Source organism: Aedes aegypti, chromosome 2 (genome assembly GCF_002204515.2).
Source record: "Aedes aegypti strain LVP_AGWG chromosome 2, AaegL5.0 Primary Assembly, whole genome shotgun sequence".
Lineage (NCBI taxonomy): Eukaryota > Metazoa > Arthropoda > Insecta > Diptera > Culicidae > Aedes > Aedes aegypti.
In genome coordinates, this window is record NC_035108.1 from 326,568,091 (window position 1) to 326,580,702 (window position 12,612).

The 12,612-nt window shown below is 36.4% G+C and overlaps 1 protein-coding gene across 13 annotated transcripts in view; it reads right to left on the reverse strand.

The window, feature by feature from the left end:
* The window catches only part of LOC5568233 (ethanolaminephosphotransferase 1), a 79,950-nt gene that overhangs the window by 22,987 nt on the left and 44,351 nt on the right, over positions 1 to 12,612 (reverse strand). For all 13 annotated transcript variants that reach the window (XR_002500702.1, XM_001657873.2, XM_021845914.1 and 10 more), the window contains exon 3: positions 277 to 529. Coding sequence is in view for 12 of the 13 variants with exons in the window: in XM_001657873.2 (XP_001657923.1) it covers positions 277 to 529 (253 nt within the window). In the remaining variant the exon portion in view is untranslated. The remainder of the gene's footprint in view (positions 1 to 276; positions 530 to 12,612) is intronic.

Below are 12,612 nucleotides of genomic sequence, written 5' to 3' on the forward strand. Positions count from 1 at the left end.
CTCATAAGAATCTAGAGATATCGTTGAATGGATGATATGACCAGTTTTGGTACCCCTAGATAATCCGCAATAACTCCGGAACCACTTATACAATTATGAAAGTGTATTTGCTGAATTTGGTTTAGGTAAAATTGATAGAAGTGTTACGCCCGTTTGTAATGGCAAAATGTAAAGGGCAAAAAGCCACTATTAGATAAGTAGGTAATAATGATAATTCGTCTGTTTGTCTGAGAAAAAAGGCCTAAGTATTTTGGTGTCCAATTCGCTTTCACTTACCTAACGTATACGCCACGAACAAGTTGATTCCCGCCACGATCCACACCCAGCCGGGAATCGGATTCGGAGTCTGGCTCGCCGCCATGAATCCATAGTCGTAGTATCCTATCAGGAAGAAATTCACCACCGTCAGCATGAACCCGGTGAATGTGAGCAAATTGGGCGCGACCCATCTGGGACAGAACTGCACCAGCCAGTTCCAGAAGGGGTGCATCACATGGACGCTGAGTATGCTGTTGTCTACGCAGCTGTACTGTAACGATAGGGAGACGTTCCGGAATGAGGAAATGTAAAACAATATTGTATTGTTATTATTATTGGAGCTCCCGACATTTCAATGCGCAAAAATAGTCTTATCGCGACGTGGTGATTACGGAAAGGGAAAGGTCACGGCGTGGAATGTGCGCGGCTCATCGATTCTGGATTGACGAGAACAACAGCCTTGACATGCTGTCGTAGAAGTAAGCGTAAAAGGGAACTACTTTTCCTCAACATTGTTGGGGTAAATTAATCAATTGTGCTTCAGAGATTCAGCATACCAGAATCCAAATAGAGTAGTGTTTGATCCTTTGATCGCGGCGCTTGCTCTTGCGTGAGCGAGCGATGAACACTTGTTTGGTGTGCAATGGATGATAAAACGCCTAAAACGTCCAATTCAAAAACGTCGAATGCCAAAACATCGAAGGGACAAAACGTCGAAAAAGAGAATTGGATGGGAACGAAAATTTCTTGGACGACGTATTTCCCTTTCGTCGTTTTGCTCCTTTAGACGTTTTGGCATTCGAAGATTTGAAATTTGTCGAAGATTCGAATTTTGTCCTTAATTCCTCTAACCCAATATCCCTCCCATGAGAACTGTGGAGATGCAGAAGATTCTTCGGTCTCTAATAACAACTAACATTCCTTCTCTTCCATGATAACCGTAAGAACGTAGCCATCGCTGTCAATTTAAATGTTGAGTCTTCGATTTGTGCACATAATAATAGCTAGAACCAAGCCCCATTAATTGAATCACTTCTCTGTTCATTTTTTTTCCCTTTTGGGTATAAAACCGTTAATTGGAACCACATGCGATGTTACTGATTGAATAACGTTAATAGCTTTGTGGCTTTTTTGCGAACGTTTGCTAAAAGTGCATCAATTCGTTGCAGAAACTTGGATTTTTTCTAGCATAAAACAATCCATGATATGCTGAGAGCAATGAGTATAACCATAACAATCACACATGATAAATGTGGGAATCCCGGATTGATACCATTAGCTAGCCACATTACTCTATGAATCTTCGGACTATAACACGCGAAAACAAAACATTACAGTTCAACTACCTTTATTCTGTGCTAAAATCAAAAACGGTACTTTTCAGTGCTACTGAAACAGTACTTTTCAATACATTTTTTCTACCATTGATTCCTTTACGATCCTTCCCAAGTAACAATTCTATAGCAATTTGGCATTTATGTGGATTTATTAATGTTTTATGGCAGTTACGTGAATGCTATGATAGCTAGAGGCGATATTCAACGTTGCTAGAAGTTAATATTTTGTAAGTCAGCTCTTAGTTGTTTTCAAAACCTTTTTGAGACAAACAATAAAGTTAAAATTTTGTGGCTACAAAACCAGCTTTATTGCAACATATAACACCTCATTTAAACAGCTAGTTTTGGCTGAATGACACTTATTTGTGACTGCTGTGATAAAAGAGTAATATAATACACCTTGATGTCATAAAAGCTGGTTTTAAACTGATTGACTTGCACTTGAATCTTGATAACATACCTTATTTATACCTCTCAAATCAGTGTTTGGGTTCTTCAGTTGCATTGCGATGCATTGCAAACACTTATTCCTGACGAAAAAACGGCAAACTAATGTCCGTTTTGATTGTTTTTGTGAATATTCTTCATAATAGCATACCCAAACTGTAAAATTTGTTGAAAGCTGCTTAGTTACCATAAATAGCGGAAAAAAAGTTGAAAGCATTTTATAAGGAAATTTTACATCTACAAATGCCGAAACATAACAGTGTGCACTTATGTGTGTATTTATGATGACAAAACAGCATTTGTCGATGGCAATCAATCAATTATGGTTCCGCCATATTAATTTCACTCCGGTTGCCACCTTTTTATTTTTTCAAATCATATTATCTCCATGAATTCGCTCATAAGATGCTATGGTGTGATGATTAAACTGACTGAATATTATTTAAAGCACCATCACTGCCCAATCAAACCAAGAAATGTTGAATTCTCCATCTGGCGATTTATTTTAGAAATTACTAAACAACTACAAATATACCACTTTCAGAGGGGGCACAGGCAAAATGACTTCTTTCTCATCACATTTAACAGTAAATCTAACTCGGCACTAAAGATTTGAGCACTATATCAAAATAAATCACTTCAAATTAAAGCACTACGAAATTAATTATCACATACGAGTTTTCAATTTTATTTTGTTTTGTTTACGTTGCAATAAATCCAGCAAGAGCGACGTTATGATAAAATAATTTTCAAGATGAAGCAACAATCATGTAGAACAGGCGGCCTCAAAATGGCTACCATAAATGCTATTTTGCTTCATTTGTGTGACATAAATATACACTTCATAGCCTCTTTTAGAGTAGGCCAACTAGTCACGTTCTAGCCTACAAAAGGTTTTGGGAGATGCGATGAAGGCAACAGTTCCTTGACCGTGGTTTTATGTGCTTTTATTTATAGCATCCTGGAAGTAATTCGTTAAACTGAAATTGTTACTTGGGTTGTTTGTACCCGTATCTTCGATTTTTCGTTGAGCCTGTTAGCGAAAGCTAGCGGTGGTAATCCTTCATGGACAACGTCTTGGAAAAAAAACCTCTTAGGAGGTCTCGTCTTCTTTCGTTGATTCACTAAACATGGTTGCAACTACAAACAAAAGGAAGAGTGAATCTCTGAATTCACAGCTTCCTTCCAAAAAAGTGAGATTTAAAACTGTCATTAAACGTGGCAAGAATGGAAGAAAGGACGTTTCTTCGGAATGCGAACTTTCTTTCAAGGGTGAAATGAATAATTGTATCGAAATGAGCAATCAGTTCGATGCTCTAGAAAAATTTTCCGAACACCAAATCGAAGCAGTATCTAGCCCAGGCTCTTTGATTCAACTGAGGAAGCAAAGAGTGCCACCTATCGTGATCAGTTGTTCTGAATTTGGGGGATTTAGGCAGGAGATCTTGAACTCCATTAGGGGTATCAAGGTTTTCTTCCAAATCGCAAAGAAAGGAGACTGTCGCGTTTTGCCGGAAACTCTTAAAGATCGCAAACTTCTTCTTAACCATCTTGAAGAGAAGAAGCAAATTTTTTAACTTGTGACGACAAAACTGAACGTTTGTTTAAAGTCGTCTTGAAAGGTCTCTCAAGTGACTATAAGTCACCTGAAGATCAAAAATGGAATACATGATTTACTTGGATTTTCCCTAGTCCAAGTATTCATTATGAAAAAAAAACCCCAATCTGGCATTATTCGGAAAGAGGTTTCCGAAGAATTTTATTTAGTTCACTTTAACAAAAAAGACCTGAAAAATATTAAAGCTTTAGAAAAAGCAAAACTTATGTTCGATGTCCGTGTGACATGGGAACATTTTCCAGAAACCTAGAGGAAATTACCAGAACCCCACTCAGTGCCGTCGGTGCCAAAAGTGGGGTCATGGAACAAAAAATTGCCGCATTGATGCTAAATGCATGATTTGCGGAGGTTCTTCTCACGCCAAGGACGTCTGTCCAGTGAAGGAAGATACCGATAAGTTCACATGCGCCAATTGCAAGGGCAATCATAAGTCAAATTTTTGGTCTTGCCCTTCGCGCAAGAGAGTCATTGAGGCTCGTGCCAGGCAGATGAAAGATAATATCCGTTACGATAACGATCGTTTCCAAAATTTGCCTGGTAGAGTACAATGCTCATCTTTCAGTTAACGATCGCTTGATCATGAATCATACCCATCAGGAAGATCATAATCATGCTCATTCACAAACTAATTTGAATCCGTCAGGTATCCGTTCGAATCTTTCAATTTCGAATGTGTCTAACCACGGGAAATCCTTTGCCGATATCGTAGCAGGTAATTTGAACTCCTCCTCTATTTGTACTATGAGTACCCATTCTACTTGTTTCAAATCAAATATAAAAAAACTACCGCCAAATCAAACGAAAAAAAAAAAAAAAACTAGGAGTTGCCACTCCGTTTCTTCGTCTACCGAAAATTCTAATAAGAAATCATCAGATAATGTACCCACTTCAAGTGATATGTCTGCCTCTGATTTTCATTTTCTAACTGAACAATTGAATCTAATGATTGATGCAATGTTCAAAGCCACCACTATGACTGAAGTAGTCCAAGTAGGTGTAAAATTCACTATACAAATTGTGATTGGATTACGTTTTTCTAATGGATCCAAATAATAATTTAAATATTTTAAATTGGAATGCTCGTTCTTTGAATGGTAAAGAGAACGAGCTGTTTAATTTTCTTACTGTTAATAACGTGCATACAGCAGTTATTACCGAAACGTATTTAAAACCTGGATCTAAACTCAAAAGAGATCCTAATTGTTTTTTGTTTATCGTAATGATCGACTTGATGGGGCATGTGGGGGAGTTGCAATCATCATTCATAGGCGTATAAAACATCAACTGTTTTCGTCATTCGAAACTAAAGTTTTTGAAAATTTAGGTGTTTCTGTTGAAACACAGTCTGTTAAATATACTTTCATAGCTGCCTATTTGCCTTTTCAATGCTCTGGGCAGCAAGTTAATTTGCTCCTAACTGACTAGCGGAAATTGACTCGCAATAAGTCAATTTTTTTGTCAATGGTGACTTTAATGCCAAACATCGGTCATGGAATAATGCTCAAAGCAATTTCAATGGCAGAATTTTATTTGATGAGTGCACTTCAGGATATTTCTCAATTCAATACTCTGATAGCCCTACATGTTTTACCTCTTCTAGAAATCCATCTACGATTGATTTGATCTTAACCGACTCTAGCCATCTTTGTAGCTAATTAGTTACTCATGCTGATTTTGATTCTGATCATGTCCCTGTTACATTTCAAATATCCCATGAAGCGATTCTCAATCCTATCAGCTCCACTTTCAATTATTTTCGAGCCGACTGGATTATATATGAAATATATATTGACTCTAATCTTGATGTTAACATTTCTTTAAAAACAAAACTTGATATTGATAATGTTCTTGAAACTTTAACAAATTCCATTGTTGATGCCAGGAGCATTGCAATTCCAAAATGTGAAGTAAAATTTGAATCCGTGATCATAGACGATGGTCTTAAACTCTTGATCTTAAAAACGTGAGGAGAAGGCACTTTCAACGCACTCGCGATCCTGCTATGAAAATTATATGGCGGGATTTGCAGAAAGAAATTAAAAAACAATTTTCACAATTAAAAAACAAAAATTTTGTAAATAAGATTTCTCAATCGGACCCTGGCTCTAAGCCCTTTTGTAAATTATCAAAAATTTTGAAAAAAAAATCAGAAGCCAATACCGAAAGAGGAAAACAAACTATTACTAACTAATTGCGAAAAAGTTCAAAAACTTGCTATGCAGTTTGAAAGCGCGCACAATTTTTATTTAGGACTTACTAGCCCAATAGAAAATTAAGTTACTCAGGAGTCGACAGATTCTCAATCAAGAGAACGTTTTCGAAAATTCCTGGGAGACTGATTTGGAAAATTCAAAATATGAAAGCTCAAATCTGGCGATGATGGAATTTTCTACATCCTCATCAAGAAACTTCCAGAAAGTAGCTTATCATTCTTAGTTGATATATTGAACAAATGTTTTCAGTTGGCATATTTTCCTGACAAATGGAAAAATGCTAAGGTTGTGCAGAAACTTCTAGCTATCGTCCAATCAGTTTGCTTCCCTCCATCAGTAAACTTTTTGAAAAGATTATTTTGAACAGAATGTTGGCCCACATCAACGAAAATTCAATTTTTGCCAATGAACAGTTCGGATTCCGCCATGGACATTCGACCACTCATCAACTTTGTGTAAAAAAATTGATCCGTTCCAACAAATCTGAAGGCTATTCTACTGGTCTTGCCCTTCTAGACATAGAAAAAGCATTCGAAAGTGTTTGGCATGAAGGTTTGATCGTAAAATTAAAAAAAACTTTAATTTTCCAACATACATTGTTAGAATAACTCAAAGTTATCTGTCAAATCGTACACTTCAGGTTAATTATCAGAACTCCAAATCTGAAAGACTTCCTTTAAGATTTGGTGTTCCCCAAGGCAGCATTTTTGGACCAATATTATACAACATTTTCACATATGACTTACCTGAGCTACCTCATGGATGTCAAAAATCATTTTTTGCGGATGACACAGGCTTCTCTGCTTAAGGAAGCGTCAATGTCAATGTCAAAATTGGAACAGTGGCGAACTGTCATTTTCATACAAATTCGCGTTCCAATCGAGCAGAAGACCTGTCAAAACTGGAACATGGACGTCACTCTTGTTGACAGGCACTCTACTCGGGATATAAACAACTCTTCTATTTTCATAGCTCTGTTCATTCAAAATGACGGCACCAAGAATGAACCGTGAATGGTAGATCTATGTTTATTAAACAGAGATTTGAATATGATTGAATCCATCACGTCTACCCGCTAGCAAAAGTGCAAATATTAATAATATGTATAGCTGATTCGTATAACAATAAGTCGATGCGCCTCCGCGGTGCGGTAAATGGAAATCAAAAACCATGTGTGGCTTCGCTGGTTGGCACAAAGCTTAATAAAATTTACCAACAGCCGGCCGGGTCATCGGGTCACGTGATTATATTTTACGCGGTTCGAAAGGAAGGGTTCGCTGATAGCGATCCAGTTCCTAAGATGGTAGACAGACGCCGCCAGCCGGAACTAAAGTTTCTTTTTTGCGCAATCTGTGTGCGCCATGTCAAACTGCTGATATGATAGACTGTTAAATGTTCAAATTTAGACAAATTTTGGTGAAAGATTTGTAACTCAATTTATTTTAATCGGTAATCTTTAAAAAGCGTCTTCAATGAACACGTGATAACTCGTGTTCTTGAAATTCTAGGGTACTAGCAAAGAATGACATGTGGTTCGCAGATCCCAAGGGGTTAGTGAACCTTTTGAAAAACATGAATTTCTATAGGGGTAGAGCCGAATCAGAATTAAGTATCATCTTCCTATTTTCTCGAAAAAAAAGGATGAATTTCAGGGTAGATTAGTGCAAAATGGAATGGTTAGTTATTTCTAAACTCCATACATTGGATATCTGTGCAACTTCGATAAATTCCTCCAAGAGTTTTTCAAAAAAATATCACCTTAGAACTCGTTTATAAATGTTCTGTAAAAAAAACAAACACAAGAAAACCTCAAATTTTCAAAAGCATAAATCTGGAGAACCAAACATCTGTTTATGCTGAAAAGTTAATCGTTTGGTCACTAGCTAGTGGTAACTGAAAATTTGAGGTTTAGCTTCGATTCATCTTCGCCTTAAAAGGATTTGAACGTTTTGTTTTATTTTTTTTAATTTTCTTCATTTATGACTTTTGACCTGGCCATTTGGTGCTGCTTTTTATATTCCTTTAATATTTTATACTATATTTTTCTGATATTCCAACGTAATATAAGAAGAAAGTACATGAGGTTGCTTAATTGTTTCATAATCTATTAGGAAATATCAATACACTCTTAATGAATCATCAAATTTAAAAACGGGCATGTTTTCAATGTATCTATTTGATTTTTATTATTTTTCTAAAATGTTACATCAATGATTCAATCCTGGTTGAAAAATGACAAGCAGGGTTGTATGATTCTTTTTTAGAAAAAAATCTACTAAATATCTTTATTAAGTTAAAAAAGTCATTGTGATTTGTTTAAAAACATAGACATATAACCATTTCAGCCGTTTCATAAGTCTTCAAAACAACTGTTATCATTACCTGGAAGTTGTCCAGAATCCACGCATAAGTCGTTACATTGATAGCCTCAAACAAATGCCTCTGTACCATATAAAAATTGTCCTCAAAGAAAACTGGAAAGTTTAAAGTTCTTTGTAATTTTTAACCGACTCAAACTATATTCCTGTATGTCACGAAGCTCATGAACAGACCCTTGCTCAAAAGTAGTGAATTATGATTGCTATAGTTATGTTTGTACCAATAAAACTTATTTAACCCTCTAATACCCAACCCCGCCTTTAGACGGGGTACACTTTGGAATTTTGTGTATTTTTTCGTAGCTCAGAATGATTTTATTTTTGGCTTAAACCATTACTCATAACACGCATATAAGAAAAGTTTTTTTTATGACTTTTAAACTTTTTTGCATTTTTGGAAATTGTTCGAAAAATTGTATTCTTATATAACCTACAAATTCCTGGGGTTCATTTAACATGTAACGTTTCTTTTTATATTTTTTAAGGATGAACCTATCACACAAGAAAAAACACACACACAAGTTTGAAATACTTTCAAACCTGTTTTTCCGTTAGTTACACGGGAAATAAAAAAAATCCCAGAAAAATAATTATTATTTTTATAAGTATTGTAAATATTTGAATTTGTGTTATTGCCAAAAATCAGTAACTAGAAGAGGCTTCAAGAAAAAATGAAAAAGGATAGGGATGTTCAAAAATAAAAATTAGAAAAATCAAAAACCAAAATCCATAGATTTGCGAATAGAAATAAATCATTGCCCAAAACGTGTTTAGAACGATTTTAGATAACTTAAAATGATATTTAGATCGAAAATGAAAATTTGGGTATTAGAGGGTTAATTGCTTGAACAGCAGCGAAGTTGAAAATACAGGATTAAATATTCGACTAAATTATCACATGTACTTGAACCGATGTATGTTAGCTATCCGCAATTACATGCAAAAACTTTTGGTATCAGATGACTAAAAATATTGTAAATATTACTGGTACATTGTAAAATCAATGGTAAAATTTAAAATTTACATTATTTTTATAACAAACATATGAATTGCGCTTAATTTGCTTCCCAAAAATGTACACACAATTATTTTTCCCCTCAAACAAAATTATCTGAAGATAGGCTGAAATTCAAGTTTTTAGTTTAACCTAAATTCACCTCTATAAAGTGTTATAAAATAATGTAATTAATCAAATAGTCTTAATTATTCATTTGATTAAAACAAAAGGTATTTGGACTTTTGTCGCGAAATTTCGATGTCTGGCCCATAGTGAGGGATTTGTCTAGGGCTACATAAGCTTGCTATTATAAACTATTTCATAAATTACTAAAAGAAATTATGGAGTAACTCTTGGGAAAAAAAAACTTTTCGCGATTTCTTTTTCAAATCGACGTAAGTAACATTCATACGGTTTTGAAAAAAAAAATCTAAAAGAATCACAACTTGTCTTCTAAAACTGTTTTAAAATGAATCACTATTTTACCTTTTTTTTCGCTTAAATTTTGCAAACAGTCAGCTTGCGTTCAAAAACTAGGTAGTTTCTATTGTTTCTCACAAAACATTATGACAAAATGTTAAGCCCTTTTATTCAGTTACTTGCGACGTTTTTGTACCAGTGCAAAATCGACTCAAGTAGTCTTTTGTTTTGATACGTCGTTAAGTCACTTTGTCTCCATACCACGGAGCGGTGAATTTAGCGGTTAGGTTCACCATTCAGCATGTAAATTTGTCTTATATGAGTAGTTGAGCTGGAATTTTAACACAGAACTACAAATATGCTACAACAATTATTTTCCTTAAAGTTGATTTCTTCAAAAACCGTATCTGAAAGTTATGCACCAGATGATATCACTCAAAATGAGAATTGTTTATGTATTTAGAAAAAAAACTCGGACAAGAATTTCGCAAAAAATGATTGTTTATGCATTTGAAGGTTAGATGATAATTGTTGAAACGATGAATATAAAGTAGGTCTATTGAATCATTTCGAAAGGATGTACAGTAATTTCTCGATTATATCACGGACCAAAAAAAAAAATTGGCGTGATATACCGAAGCGTGATAAAATGAAAATGAATTTTCAGCCATATAATTTCCATCAAAATTTGAGATTTTTATTACAAAAATGGAGAGAATGAAATGAAAAGCTCGTATGATACGGTTCAAACAGATATATGACAATTGTTTCGGGTTATTTTTCAATGTTAAATGTATGAACTGTAACTGGTGGTCACAATATTCCTATTTGTTGCCTCCAGCACAAAGAAAAAATATTTGTAGAGTTTTCCGTGTATCCTATTTGAGAAGAAGTGAGTGGCAGCTCTCATGGGTCAATCTGACAGGTGGAACACTCACGTTCTAATTTCCTCAACATTCCATCTCTAACTCCCTAGTTTGTTGTCAGCAGCCTACGCGTAGCGAAGCGAACGCTTGCTCACTACACGCAGAAAAAATCACTCATGAACTAATCTACGATGACGTCACGCTGCAACTTCCAGCGGGAAGAAAACCTTTATTGCGGGCCATGTTTACAAAAAATGAACGATTTCGCAGCGCATTAATCCACTCAATGTTCATCCGGTGAACATTCCTTCACTGGATGTTGGTCCGGATGTCATTTTATGTAAACATGGCCCGCATTTAGAGCGGAAAAGAAAAAGAAAATCGACAATAAAAGAAGACCGTGGATAGGTCCATAGGGGTCGTTATGTAAATTATCAAGATACTACAACCCCAAGGTAGGAGGTATTTAAAATGTCAAACTTCGGATTTGGTACGAAGTTTGCCCTCCGTATGTTCAACAATTAGATTAAAACTACTTGGCTGACATCGAAAAACCATCTTTTCTGTTCGAACCATTGGACGAAATGGTAGTGCGCGGCGTGATAAATTCTAAATTTTCTCCAGGTGGGAGCGTTGCCAAAATGGCGTTTAAATACAGTTAACTCTCCCTTACTCGATATTCCGTATCTCGATATCGAGTAAGAGAACCATAGTAAAAGTTGGTTTTCGTGGCTAACTCGATGGTCCCTTGGATCGCATTTGCACTGGATTTGTGTTCTATAACTCAATACCTCCCTAACTCGATGGTCCCTTCAATATCGAGTAAGGGAGAGATGACTGTAGTTTATTAACTCAATTATGTGTTTTGTATAGAAAAATTCCTAGGTGCTAAAAAGTTAAAACCTAAAAATAGTACGGCAGTTAAAATAATACGGCGAAGAAAATAGTACGGTTGGTGTAAATTATCACTAAATATTGTAAATAGTTATATAATAAGTGTTTCTATTGTAGTACGTCAAAAATCGAGTTCGCTATTGTTAAGAATTGCTATTGTGCTAAAATCTTTATTGTGATCAGCAAAATCGAAAAAAGGTAATTAAAAGGTTTAAAAGAAGAATGAGTCAATAGACAGGGAGAATGACGTCACAATAGGGAGGAGACTAATGCCATGTGCCAGGTCCTTATCAAGGGCCTTTTTCTTTTTCATCATTCCGGAACTAGTTCCGGGTATTTCCGCAGGAATCTCCGGTGTCATCAAGGTTGGCTATTTTGCGCACTCGATTGGAAAACCACTAGCCATTGTGAAGTTCGGCAGAAAAGTTCCCAGCCAACCGATAGGAGTATTAGTGTCGGCCATTTTCTACGGCATCCAGACAATTGAAGGCCGTGCCCCACAATACTCCATCTTTGAGCCGCAATACCGTGATTCCCAGACCTGTGACTGCAAGATCGCCGCTTTGAACCGACGCCCTCTGTAAGCCATCCCGTTCATCAACGCATGGGCCCCGCCGGCACGTTTGTCAAGTTTCGGAGTAGCAGCTCCCCCGCTAGACCGTCGCAATCCGCACCATTCATCAACGTTGCGGCACCGGCGGCCATTTTGCTAGGATAGCAGCGTCGGAGCATCCGCTCACCTGCTAGGCACCCACAAGACACCACATTCCGTCAACCCACCCTGCAACCACCTCTGCATGCATCAAAGCGACCAGGATCCGCACCAAGGCATGACAATGCCCTCGGCAAGTACTCCCTTAGAAATTGTGACGTCAGATAGGGCCCTATTGGGCAAATGAAACCAATAATGTATTAAGTTGATAAGGTGGTCGCTGTTTCTCTTAAGAGGCGCATCCTTGAGGGAATAAGCTATATTTTGTTGATTTCGTTTCCCCGTGCTCAAAAGGGAGCAATCAATCCTCGTCTTCCTTTGATTTGTCGAAAATTTGAGTTTTCGAACAGCCTTTGAGAGAAATAGTTGAAATACTTGGTAAGTACAAATTTTGAGTTTGCATTCCCCCACTGTGAACAAGTGATCCGTTTGCTCGTGTTCCATTGATCAATGAATGACGTTTTGAGAGAGT